The sequence below is a fragment of the Capra hircus genome, chromosome 15 (genome assembly GCF_001704415.2).
Source record: "Capra hircus breed San Clemente chromosome 15, ASM170441v1, whole genome shotgun sequence".
NCBI lineage: Eukaryota > Metazoa > Chordata > Mammalia > Artiodactyla > Bovidae > Capra > Capra hircus.
In genome coordinates, this window is record NC_030822.1 from 47,390,518 (window position 1) to 47,403,377 (window position 12,860).

Genomic DNA, 12,860 nt, shown 5'->3' on the forward strand with positions numbered 1-12,860 from the left:
GTCCCTTGGGTCTCTGACACTGTGAGGAGCTTGCCCCTGGCCTCAAACCGTGCTGAAATCCCTGCCTTTGGAGGGCTCTGTTGGGCTCAGCAGGGAGACAGACTAATCCTCCCCATTTGGCCTTCCTCTCTCACTAGAACCAGGATGGAGTCTGTGTCCAGTCAGTGTCAGTGATTCTGCATCAGGACCCTCGGAGGCAGGTGACCTTGACCCAAGCAGGGGATGTTCTTCTGTTTGACCAGTACAAGGTCACCCCACCCTACACAGACGGTACGGCCCTGGTGGACAAGAGCTAGCTGAAAGTTAGCAGCCCAGGCTCTTCTGGCAAAAGCATTGCTATCTGGGCAAGAGCCCACATTCTAGTACTGGGTGAATCAGGCCAGGGGACACCTTGGTCCCAGGAACATGGACTCTGGCCTGTAGAATTGTCTCTGCCCCCCCCTGCAGTGGGTTTCATGGCAGTATGATGGCTTCTCCTAACTTAAGGATATTAATGGAGCTCTCTTCCATATCCTTTCTGATTTCACAAGGGCTTTGTGATAGCTCGTAGGAAGCACAAAATCTAACAAAAATGGCAGAATGATTAAGAAATAAAACAGCATCAAAAAAACTAAAAAAAAAAAAGAATAAGGACTCAAGGCTGAGACGAGTGAAGATGCAAGGGGTGTAAAGGGGTTTAAAAAAAAGCAAGTCACAAAAGATGTACAATTCACTACAACTAAATCTAAATTTTAAAATTGCTACAATTGAATCTGAAATCATATTTTCACCTTCCTAGTGGCCACTGTGAAAAAAAAACAAACAAAAACCCCAAAACGGGTAGTTACAGAATTCTTTTTTGCTAGAGAAGGAAACATACCCATTGCTTAGGGAGGCAAGTCTTTAATTGGCACTGACTGCCAGAAGAAATTTCTCATCTGGGGCTGCTGCGGTAGCTTCTCCCTGGGTCCTGATTTCATCATTGACCGGGATTTCTTCAGGGCTCCCCAAACCAACCCAGAGCTTCACTTCTTTGTGGCAGAGCTTTACTGTGTGTGAAGACTGGGCTGGGTATCGGGTGAGCATGGGCTATGCAGGTGATGGCGGTGGATGGGGTGATCTTGTCCAAACTTCCTACATCCCTTCTCCTTCTGTGCCTAGACGCCTTTGAGATCCGGAGGCTGTCCTCGGTGTTCCTGCGCGTGAGGACCAACGTGGGTGTGCGGGTGCTCTATGACCGCGAAGGACTGCGGCTCTACCTGCAGGTGGACCAGCGATGGGTGGAGGACACCGTGGGCCTCTGTGGCACCTTCAACGGCAACACGCAGGACGATTTCCTGTATGTGCCCTGCCCCGGAACCAGAAGGAGAGGGGGAGGCGGGGCCCTAAAGACTATGTGCACCTGGACCCTGTCTAATATTTCTCCAGAACCCCCAGGGGTTCTCACTGTGCAAAACGTGCATCGTTGGTTGTTTATTCCTCTACATTTAAATTTAAGTATGTTTCTTTAGGGCGTCCCTGGTAGCTCAGCTGGTAAGGAATCCACCTGCAATGCAGGAGACTCTGGTTCGATTCCTGGGTCTGGAAGATCCTCTGGAGAAGGAATAGGCTACCCGCTCCAGTATTCTTGGGCTTCCCTGGAGGCACAGTCAGTTAATAATCTGCCTGCAACGTGGGACACCTGGGTTTGATCCGTGGGTTGGGAAGATCCTCTGGAGAAGGGCATGACAACCCACTGCAGTATTCTTGCCTGGAGAATCCCCATGGACAGTGAGCAAAGAGCCGTACAGGACTGAGCAGTCAAGCACTGCATGTGTTTCTTTAAGGCAGGAGTTCACAGTCTTTCTTGTGCCAAAAATGCTGACTCCTCGACATAGACACAGTTTGGGAACTTGGGAGGGGACAAAGTCAGACTTTCCAGAAAGGAAAACAAATGATTGGTATTGACGGCTGGAGGTTCTGGTCAGTCCTTCCAGTTACACGCATTGGGTGATATAGAAAGAAACGTGAGAGGCGTTCTTCGGCCAGAAATGAGAATTTGTTTGGAAAATCAAGAATACAAAAAACTTGAGAGCTTTTCCATGCAGCTACATTTTAAAATGTAGCATCCTACTCTGCCTTGCCTGGTGGACAGCACCTTGCCTGGTGGACAGCTCCTTGCCTGGTGTCAGGGCACCTGGCCAGGATGAGGGGAGCAGACCATGTTTATTTAGTGTGTGCTGCTTGCCGTACGCCTAGCCGTGACTCCTGGGTGGAAATAGTGCTCTGTGTAACTTGTATTCTCACAGTTCTGGAGAAGGAATGTGCCTGTGGTGGGCACCAGGCAGAATTTGCCCCTCATGGACCTATGACCTCTGGCCATTGTACCATCTACACCAGTTCAGTAACCCTTGGAGACTGATGATATCTAGGAAACTTGAGTATCTCCCGCCTTTTGTTGCCCCTCGTGTGACTATTTCCCACCTGGAGAGAGAGGAGGGGAAAAGGAGTTTGGGGGAACTGTCCATGGAGGAAGGTGAAAGAAATCCTTACTCGATGAAGTTTGGTTCATGGTCTCCCTGTTTATCTCTTTCTGACATGAAGACCCAAGGGTGGGTAGGGAGTGTGAGCTAGTGTATGGCCCCAAACCCACATGGAGCCTGTTAAATGTGATGTATATATGTATGCCTGCACGTTTGTAATTGTATGTGTTTGAATGTGTCTGCGTAGATCTCCTTTTTGTTTGCATGTCTGTATATATTTGTGGTGTGTGTGTGTGTGCGCGTGTGCGTGTGTGTGTGCTGGTGGTATATGTGAACCTATGAATGTTATATATTTGGGAGGATACGTATGCATCGGAATGTGGGTGCTCACGCTTTATGTTTGCCTGTGTGTGTGTGAACATGCTTGTGTACATGGGCAGGTGGACGCTTACCTGGGTGTATGCTGTGTGTTCACTTGGGTGCACATGGGCCAATGTGTGAATGTGGCTCTACCATGCCTGCAGGTCCCCAGTGGGTGTGCCTGAGAGCACGCCACAGCTCTTTGGCAATTCTTGGAAAACACTGTCCGCCTGCTCCCCTCTGGTCTCTGGCTCCCCGCTGGACCCCTGCGACGTGCATCCGCAAGCCGGTGAGGTGGTTGGGGGGCGGTGGGTAGGATTGGTTTGAGAGAGATGAGCTGGGAACCTGGGCATGAGGAGGTTGACCACGTTGGGTAGGAGTGATCAGAAAGGAGGAGCTGTCGGGAGGGGACGGGCCTTCCTTTCTGGTGAGGATCAGGCAGAAGCCAACTTCACGTTCTGCCCCTGTCACCTACACGCACACTTGTACTGGCTCCCCCATCTCAGGGCAAAAGTCCAGGTCCTCACAGTGGCCCCGCCAGGCCCTGCACTCTCCTCCCATCCCCATTATCTCACCTCCTCCCTGCACCCACCCTTCACCTAGCTCAGCAGCACTGGCCTCCTTGCTTTCTTCTGACCCAGCCTGGTCTGTCTCCTCTCCAGGTCTTTGCACTTGCTGTTCCATTCTCCTGGAATGTTCTTTCCTCATAGACACATGCCTGACTCTCTATCTCTTTCAAGGTTTTAGTCTAACAATGTCTTTCCACTGAGGCCTTCAGAACCACTGGGTTTAAAATCACAATTCCCCTCCATCCCCACCTTGCAACCCCCATTTTCCTTCTCAACTTTCTCTCCTTAGATTCTTTACCTTGAAGTTACTGTTTAAGTTGTTTAGGGACGGTCTCCCCAACCCAGAATGTCTCCTACACGAGAGCAGGGACTTTTGCCTGTTTCTGGTTTTGTCCACGCCTGTGACTCCTGACATGAGGAATGCATTGCGTGAGTGCCTGCGCATGCTCACGCACGTATATACCGCAAATATATACACATACACGCATGCACACACACTCCTGTGTACAGTCCCTGCTGCTGTGGGGAGGCAGGGAGAAGCTGGGGCCCAGAGCACCAGGCAAATCAGACCCCTGACCCTTGCCCGTTCGCCTGTCTCCAGCCTCCTTTGCCCTGCAAGCCTGCAGTGTGCTCACGGGGGAGCTGTTTGCGCCCTGCTCCGCGTACCTGAGCCCCGTGCCCTACTTTGAGCAGTGCCGCCGAGATGCCTGCCGTTGTGGGCAGCCCTGCCTGTGTGCCACACTGGCTCACTACGCCCACCTGTGCCAGCGCCACGGGCTCCCCATTGACTTCCGTGCCCGCCTGCCAAGCTGCGGTGAGCGCCCCACACTAGTGTGGCCCTGGGAGGGCACTGGAGGAGCCAGAGCTCCAGATCTGAGTGTCCACCTGCCCCCGCCCCCTGACTGGCTGTGGGAGACCCCAGGGAATGGGCTGGTGGCCAGGTAAAGAGAGGGCAGCCCCAAGTCAAGTCCCCTGAGAGGCTGCGGTTGATCTTCACAGCCCATAGAAGTGAGAGAGGCAGAGTGTGTGTGTGTGTTTACACACCTGTGTATGTGTGTCTATGTGTGGGGTGAGTGCAGGACTATTGGGATGACCTCCGCTGCCCCCACAAAATCACTACCTAAGAGGAATGCCCTGCAGAGAGAAGGAAATGCCAATGATAGGGTCCAGGCTGAACTTGGGAGATGGGATCTACCTCTGTGTCTCTGCCATTCCGGGGCAGTGGGAGGCAAACTGGGTTCAAATCCCAGCTGTAACCTTGACCTGCTGTGTGACCTTGGGCGAATGTCTTAACTTCTCTGGCTCTGGGTTCTCTTCTTTATAATGGTGACCCCACTCCACAAACTTGTGGGTGTGCGAGGGAGGCAAAGCACAGTCACATTTCTCCCTACAGCGCTGTCCTGTGAGGCCACCAAGGAGTACAGCCCGTGTGTGGCTCCGTGTGGACAGACCTGCCAGGACCTGGCTGGCCCTGAGGCCTGTGGGGTTCATGGTGGCAGTGACCTCAGTGGGGACGAGTGTGTGGAGGGCTGTGCCTGCCCACCAGACACCTATCTGGACACCCAGGCTGACCTCTGTGTCCCCAGGTGAGGAGGCTGACTTGAGCTCTGTGTCAGGGGGTAGTAAAGCTGGGGGTCTCCAGAGCATATGAAACTGGGTACCTGCCTGGGCCTCTCCTGTGCCTACTTCATCTCAGTCGCAGGGCAGGCCTTGGAGGATAAGCTGGGCTTATCAGACGCCCTCCCCACTTTCCACCCAGGCCTGTCTCCCCAACTCTGGCTCTTGGCTCCAGTCTGACTTTGCCACAAGACAGGACAACCCCACAGAGCCGAGGGGGTCTCTACCCTCATCTCCCCTCTCCTTCCACACATCTCGATTGATCTGGTATGTTCCAGACATTTCTAGACAATTCAGCAACAAGCAAAACGGAATCCTGCCTTCACAAGAACTCACATTCTAGGTGGTGAGACAGATAAAATAAGCAAATAAACGAAACTTAATGGATCTGGTGGTAACAAGAGCTACAGCGCCAAATACAGCTGAGCGAGCCCGGGGAGTCCTGGGGAGGGAGGGGTTGCTCTTATGTCACATGAGGTGAACCTGGGAGAGAGGCCTTTCTGAGGAGCGGCACGTGAGCGGAGATTTGAGGAAGGAGTGCTCCAGGCGAAGGGGACTCGGGGAGCACCCTGAGACCTGGCTGCGGGCGTTCTCCTTGCAGCTGGAGGGCAGAGTGGAAGGGGCAGGTGGGAGCTGGTGACCTCACAAGATCTCGGGGTTGACTGGCAAGACCCCTGGTCCCCTCCAGGCCTTTTTTTTTTTTTTAATTTGTAAAATGGTATCACATTCAGCTGAATGTGGGGGACATCAACATGAATGATAGGGGACATATTTGATTCACTCAGAGCCCCTTTTGAGCTGGAGTCCTCGCTTGAGATCCAGATGTGCGCCGTGGCCCCACCCCTTGAGGTTGAGTGTTGTGAGTGAGGGGAGCCTGTGAGGGTTATGTGGGATGGAGGAGGAGTTAGGGAGGGAGAAGATGGGGAACACTGGGGTTGGATGAGTACAGACAACCCATCCAGCCCTCAACTGCTCTGTTCCAAGGCCTGCACTTGGCTGTAACCAACTGTTTGAGGTATGGGAGGAGGAAACACAGTCTTTGCCCTCAAATGACCTACAAAGAGGAACCTATGAAGAGGGTCGCATAAGGATCCCCACTTTACAGACCCCCTGTAAAGAAGAGAAAGGGGGTGCCTAGCCTGATGTTCGGGGGGGCCTATACCTGGGTGTGGTATAGGCACCGAGCTATCAGAGCAGATGTTGGGTGTGAATGCCCCTGGCTGGCTGCAGGGCGGGGTCCCTGTCCTTGGTGGTCCCTGCCCCGACTCCGGAGTCACCTCACCTTTCTCCGTTCCCGGCTTTTATAGGAACCAGTGCTCCTGCCACTTCCAAGGAATGGATTATCCCCCTGGAGACAGCGACGTCCCAACTCTGGGCCACTGGTGAGCTTTCTAGACAGCAGCGTTATTATTCCTGTCTTTAAATGGAAGTTGCTGACTAAAGAAAATGCAGCTGTGTGGAACTTTCCATGAAGTGACAGCCTCCCTCTCTACAGGGAGCCAGAGACAGCCCTGGGATGTCTGTGTGAACTCCGCAATGACCTGAGTGCAGTGACTCGGTGTCTCTGGGCCCTGCAGTGAGTGGGTGGGCTGACCCCAGTGCTTCTCTCTCTCTCTGCAGCCACTGCAAAGATGGAGTCATGAGCTGTGATAGCGGAGCCCCGGGTAAGGGGGATTGGGAGGGAAGGGGCTCCTTCATGGTGGTGGGATCGGGGGAGGAAGGTTGGGAGCTTGAGGACAGGCCAGGACGAGGAGAGCCCGCCCCAGGTCTCGTGCCAAACCAAGCTTTCTGTAGTCCTTGTCCTCTCCGGAAAGGCTGCAGCTTAGAGCGTGGCATCGTGAGATCCTGTCCCAACCTCAGCTCCACTCTGGAGGCTGTCCCTCCTGCTTGTCAAGGAGATGCCGAGACTCTGTCTCCCTCAGGGGTGACCAGCTGGGATATCTGGGCAGTCCTGATCTCCCCTGGCTCCTGGATTTCCTCCATCTGAACCATCACGTGTCTGCTGAGGCTGACTGTATCCAGCCCATGTGGGATGTGGGGCCCACAGCAGTGGGAAGGATAGGCTGGGTCTTTGAGACCCTCACAGGCAGTGGAAGTTGGGGTGGGGGTGCTGGATGACACAGTAGTGGATTGGCCGGTGAGTGTCTTGGATGGGCAGGGAGCTGGAACCCTTAGGGAGGGCCTTGGAGTGCAGAGGATGCTGCTAAGTATGGAGACAAGCACAGAGAAGATCAGAGAGTAATCACATGGCAGGGGGCTAAGAGCAGGGCCCCCAGACTCAGATAGCCCTGGCTCCACATCCTGCCCAGCCCTCCCCACCTGTGCAGCCCTGAGGAACTCCCTTCACCGCTCTGAGCCTTCACTTCCTCTCTTGCTGTATAACCTGGATGCCTGCCTTCTTCCCACGTTTCCTGTGTATCCCTGAAAGTGTGCCTCTTTTTGTAGTTCCTGTCCTCAGATTTCTTCTCTTTGGGACTTTTATCTCATCTCCTGTGTCTGTCCCTTTCTCTCTGTTCCATCCCAGGCTTGGCATAGAACTCAGCCCTGTTTTATTGATTTCCTTAAGAAAGATCACTTGCATGGTATAAGTGTACAAGGCCGACTTGACTGAAGGCTCTGGGAGAGAGAGTGGGTTTATGTCACAGAAATACAGGTGAACGGGAAGTTGACTTTCTGTTGTTAAACATTCCTGGCCACTTTGTCACACTGCATGGCTGTCCGCTTCCTGGCTCCACTTCTGGTCCCTCTGGGATGCTTCTTCTTTCTTTATCATGTCTTTTGAAAGCAGAAGTGACTTCTCTCCGTCATATGGGAAAGTGGGAAATAGTAACACCTCGCAGAGTTGTGGCAGGATAAATAAGAAAATGCAGGTGAAGAGCCGGGAGCAGTACCCATGAAAGGACACACCCGGTGATTGGTACCAGTGGTGGTTGTCCTGGGAACCACAGTCGTGTGCTCCTGGGAACCTGAGGGATGTCTCAGGGGCAGCCTGGGCAGCAGAAAGCCTCAGAGCCCCATCTCTGCCTGCATCCCCCAAAGGCTCGTCCCCAGGTCTCCCTGCCTGCCCCACCCCCTGCCTCCCAGGAACCCACCCCAGGCCCTCGTGTCGCAAGCATCCTTCTGAGGGTCCAGGCTCTGGCCAGCACCACCCTCTCCTCTTCCAGCTGCTGCCTGCCCAGCGGGCCAGGTCTTTGTGAACTGCAGCGACCTGCATGCTGACCCTGAGCTGAGCAGAGAGAGGACGTGTGAGCAGCAGCTGCTGAACCTGAGTGTGCCAGCCCGTGGGCCCTGCCTCTCAGGATGCGCCTGTCCTCAGGGGTATGTCTCCGTGTTGCCCTGGGTTTCCATCCCCAAAAGGCTGGCAGAACCAGGGACCACAGGGTGGAGTGAGGGGCAGAGAAAACCTCACACGGTCTTGCAGGGAGGCGCCAACCCAGGGCTGCCCAGGTACAGCGTCATAACCAGTGAGGAATCTGAGAAAGAACAGGAGGGTGGGGAGCCAAGCCGGAGTGGTGTCTGCCTCCCTCTGCTTTTCACCAATGTGTGATCTTAGACAAGGAAGGGGCCTCGCTCCTCTAAGGCTCTGCTTTTCATCTGTAAAATGGGAAGAGTAATAATACCTGCTGCCTCAAGAAATGGTTGTGAGAATTAAATGAGGTGCTGAAGGGGACGCACTGGGTGGGTGCCAAGCCTGCCCTAGAGGTCTCATGGGCTGAAGACCATGAGAGAGGAAACCCATGTTTAGCTCTCAGCCTTCCTCCCTGCAAATTTCTGACCAGGCTCAAGCCTCACCCAGTGGAAGCTGTCTCCCTCCTGGGTGTCTGAGATGCTGCCATCACAGCTGTGTGATCTGCCTGCACTGACTTTATGGGTTGGCCCATGGGTCTTCTGCTTGCCAAGGTGACTGCAAGGGCCCAGCGCCTCACTCTGCCCACTCCTGATGCTGGTCTTACTTCAGGTCTAGGCTGAGAAGACAGCTGGGTGCCTCGTCTCATGACTTGGCAGCATGGGGCTGTGTCCTTCCACCTGTGCAGAGCTCAGTGCTCAGCTGGGAGTCCCAGGCCAGACCTGGTGGCCAGAGAAAGTGAGAAGAGGGTCAGGGCTTCTAGGGTGCAGAGGGCAGGGAACATTCAGCTGGAGTTTTGCTATTTATAAGACACTTTGGTATAGTGATGTCTTTCAATCACAGAACATCCTTGGGAGAAAGGAGGGGGAGGATCATTATTCCAATTTTGCAGATGAGGAAATTGAGGCCAAGGGTTGGATGGAGGGAAGTGGTCTGCCTAAAGATCCATGACCCGAATCCAACTGTGCTTAGTCCAAACCCTACCCTTCGGAAAGAGGATGCTGGCTCTGAGAGGCCTGGGGTCTAGTCCCCTTCACAGAGGTCGCGATATAGGTCATGAGCCTGCCGTTTCCCACACAAGGGCATCCACAAGGGACCCCTGTGAGGTCTGGAGAACTCGCACAGGATCCTAGACCTGAGACTCTGCATTTCTATAAATAACAAGCTCCCACGAGGTACCGATGTTGCAGGTCTGGGGACCATACATTGAGGAACAAGCCTCTAAAGCAATGCCTGACATTAGGGATTAGTTTAACTCAAGAGATTCTGAAACCAGAGTGGGGTTCCCTTTTCAATCCCCAGGCTGTGAAGGGTGGGCTAGGATGTGAAGGTTTCCAAGAGCTGGGTGACCTTTGACGAGTGACATGACCACTTGGGCGACAGTCTTCTTGCCTGTGAGGCCCTGCTGCTGTTTGCAGGACTAGTCTGAGCGGACAGTACCTGAGTCCTCTTCCTCTGCTCCAAGCCTCTCAAAGTTCAACCCATGCCCTGGTGCTGTGCCAAGAGCATCCACAGTCCAGAGGGCTTAGTGTTTGTCACTAGCTATGTGATCTTGGACAAGTCGCTTAATGTTTATGAGCCTGAGTTTGCTCATTCTGTGACTTGAGGGCAGTAACACCCACCGTGCAGGACTCTAGTGAGATTCGATGAAGACAACAGCTGTGAGGAGCTGGGCACACTAAATTCTCCAGAGAAGCTTGTCTTCTTCCCCTTGTTAGTGCTGAACCCCTATCAGCTCCTGGCATCTTTGCTGTAGTGACTCATGCTCTGCGTTAAATGCCCTCTGAGGAGTTTCCACACTCCACAGGGGCTTGTCAAAGGGAAATTGTTACAGTCGCAACTGTAAAGGAAGGACAGGCACTTCCTGGCATCATGGAACATTCTCCTGGGAGCTGGGATAGGGCTGCCAGTGACAAGTAACTACCCCTGCCTGGGGCCTTCTGGGTCCCTGGTCCCCCTGCCACCCTCCTTAGTGTTTCGCAGAATCTCTGGGTGTGTGTATTGCTCCTGGGCCCCTGCAGGCATCTGGTGCTGTCTGTGCCACTCCCAATTTTTTTGGAATCTTGGTGCTGAGCCAAGGGCTCTGGGATCACAAGGCAATGTACCATAGTGGTTAGGAGAATGGACTCTGGGGTCAGGCTTGTGTCCTGATTCCACCTCTTACTGGGTGGGCCAGTTAACTTCCCTGAGGTTCAGTTTCCTCATCTGGAAAATGGCACAGAGTAAACACTCTCTATGAGTGATAGCACTGTCGTCCTTTACTTGGATCCTATGCATTTGCAAATGCCCCTGAGGAGAGACTCCCTTAGCAGTTAAGGAGAAAGAGCAAACTGAGGTCCAGAGCTCCTCCCTGCATATTCTTCTCTGTGGTGGGCACACAGAAGGTGCTGAGGATACACACAGGTCTGCAAAAGGCCAAGAGGGAGTGGTGGATGGTGGGTGGCAAGGAAGGGCTTGAGGGTGAAGATGGAAGGTGATGAGCCAGTCCATCACTGGTGTCTGATTCAATTATGGGGAAAGGAAGGACAAGAAACCAATATTTATTGTGTATCTACTAAGTGCTAGGCAGTGTGCCCAGGTCTATAATTAAATTCTCTTAATGACCTACGGAAGAAGGTGTCATCATCCCCATTTTACCTATGAAAAAAACAGACTTAGAAAGGTTAAGTGGCCTCAGGTAGAACCTTGTGGATTAACCACATGCTTTTTTATTTTTTCCTCTCACAACCACAATGAAATGTTGGTAATGGAGTAAAAAGAAATGTATAAATCACCAGGGACAAAGGGAACGAGAATGGGATGACAGTGGCTGAGATGGGCCAATAGTTTTTGAAGAAGGAACCAGGGTGGCTGTGTAGAAACTGACCCTGCAGAACAGAGGTTGACGCTGATGCTTGTAGGGGGGAAGGCCAAGGAGAAACAGGCTACATGGTGTAGACAGCTTCAGGAACAGGATGCTCTAGGCATCTCAGAAGAGGCAGTGGTGGGAGCAAGACAGTGGGATATGTGGCAAGTCTGTGTAAGCAGCAGTTAAATGTCCAGATTCCCTTACCCCACCCAGCAGGAGAAAGACAGGAAGAGTTTCTAGAAAAGTCAAATCAGAGATTTTGATCTTGGGGACAGAGGCAGGGATGAGACACAGAGTGACGACAGGGAGATGAGTGAAAGCCAACTGGGGCCCAGCCCGCTTCCCCAGCTTGGTTCCTGGGATGGTGGCATCAGAGTTTTTGCCTCTCAGGTCAGAAATGGAAGAGGATTCTAATCCTGAAAATTGGCTGGGCAAAAAAAAAAAAATTTCTCCAGAAACTGACATTTTGGAGCATCCTCAACAAAATGGTGGGTCCCCCTTAAATATGCAGCTTCCAATCAATATGTGCGTAAAACACACAGATCGTAAGTATACAGTTTGCTGTGCATGGGGGCTTGGTCGCTTCAGTAGTGTCCAACTTTGCGACCCTATGGACTGCAGCCTTTCAGGCTCCTCCACCCATCGGATTCTCCAGGCAAGAATACCGGAGTGGGTTTCCATTGCCTTCTCCAGGGGATCCTCCCAACCCAGGGATCTAATGCCGCTGCATCTCTTGTGTTTCTTTGCATTGGCAGGCAGGTTCTTTTTTTTCTTTTTAATATAAATTTATTTATTTTAATTGGAGGCTAATTACTTTACAATATTGTATTGGTTTTGCCATACATCAACATGAATCCGCCACGGGTGTACACGTGTTCCCCATCCTGAAGCCCCCTCCCACCTCCCTCCCCATACCATCCCTCTGGGTCATCCCAGTGCACCAGCCCCGAGCATCCTGTATCATGCATCCAACCTGGACTGGTGATTCGTTTCTTATATGATATTATACATGTTTCAATGCCATTCTCCCAATTCATCCCATCCTCTCCCTCTCCCACAGAGTCCAGGTTCTTTACCACCAGCGCCCCCTGGGAAGCCCCATACAGTTTGCTGACCTTTGACAAATTTATACCCTCTTGTAACCCATACCTCCATCAAGATATAGAAAACTTCTTCCCCCTCAAAAAAATTTCTTGTGCCCTGTGTCTTTTCCCAGTTGGTATCTCCCCGTACCCCTTCACTGTAGTTTTTTATTTTTGGCATAAATAGGCTCTATCTGTTCCAGAACATCATGAAAATAGTCATACAGTATCTACTGATCCATTGTTACATTTCCCAGCCATTTGTTTATTTTTATTGCTCATTAGTATTCCATTGTATGAATATATTATAATTAAATCATCCACTCAAATGTTGATACATATTTAGGTTATTTGCAGTTTGGGCTATTTTAAATAAGGCTGCTTTCTCTTGGAAGAGCACTTCAGTGTGGAATTGAGTGCTAGGGTAGATGTACATTTCACTATGTAAGAAATTGCCAAACTATTTTCCAGAGAATTTGTACCATTTCACACTCTCATTGTGTGAGAGTTCTGGCTGCTCTATATCCTCACTAACACTCAATGTTTTCAGTCTTTCTCATTTTTGTCATTTTAGTGAGAACATAGTCAAATAACATT

General features: G+C 51.9%; 1 protein-coding gene across 1 annotated transcript in view; it reads left to right on the top strand.

Annotated features, from left to right (window-relative positions):
* OTOG (otogelin) overlaps window positions 1-12,860 on the top strand; it is an 83,966-nt gene that overhangs the window by 15,868 nt on the left and 55,238 nt on the right. The window contains exons 16-23 of the mRNA XM_018058989.1: window positions 138-270; window positions 1,141-1,318; window positions 2,966-3,090; window positions 3,972-4,184; window positions 4,764-4,956; window positions 6,295-6,369; window positions 6,608-6,651; window positions 8,152-8,305. Coding sequence (XP_017914478.1) covers window positions 138-270; window positions 1,141-1,318; window positions 2,966-3,090; window positions 3,972-4,184; window positions 4,764-4,956; window positions 6,295-6,369; window positions 6,608-6,651; window positions 8,152-8,305 — 1,115 coding nt within the window. The remainder of the gene's footprint in view (window positions 1-137; window positions 271-1,140; window positions 1,319-2,965; window positions 3,091-3,971; window positions 4,185-4,763; window positions 4,957-6,294; window positions 6,370-6,607; window positions 6,652-8,151; window positions 8,306-12,860) is intronic.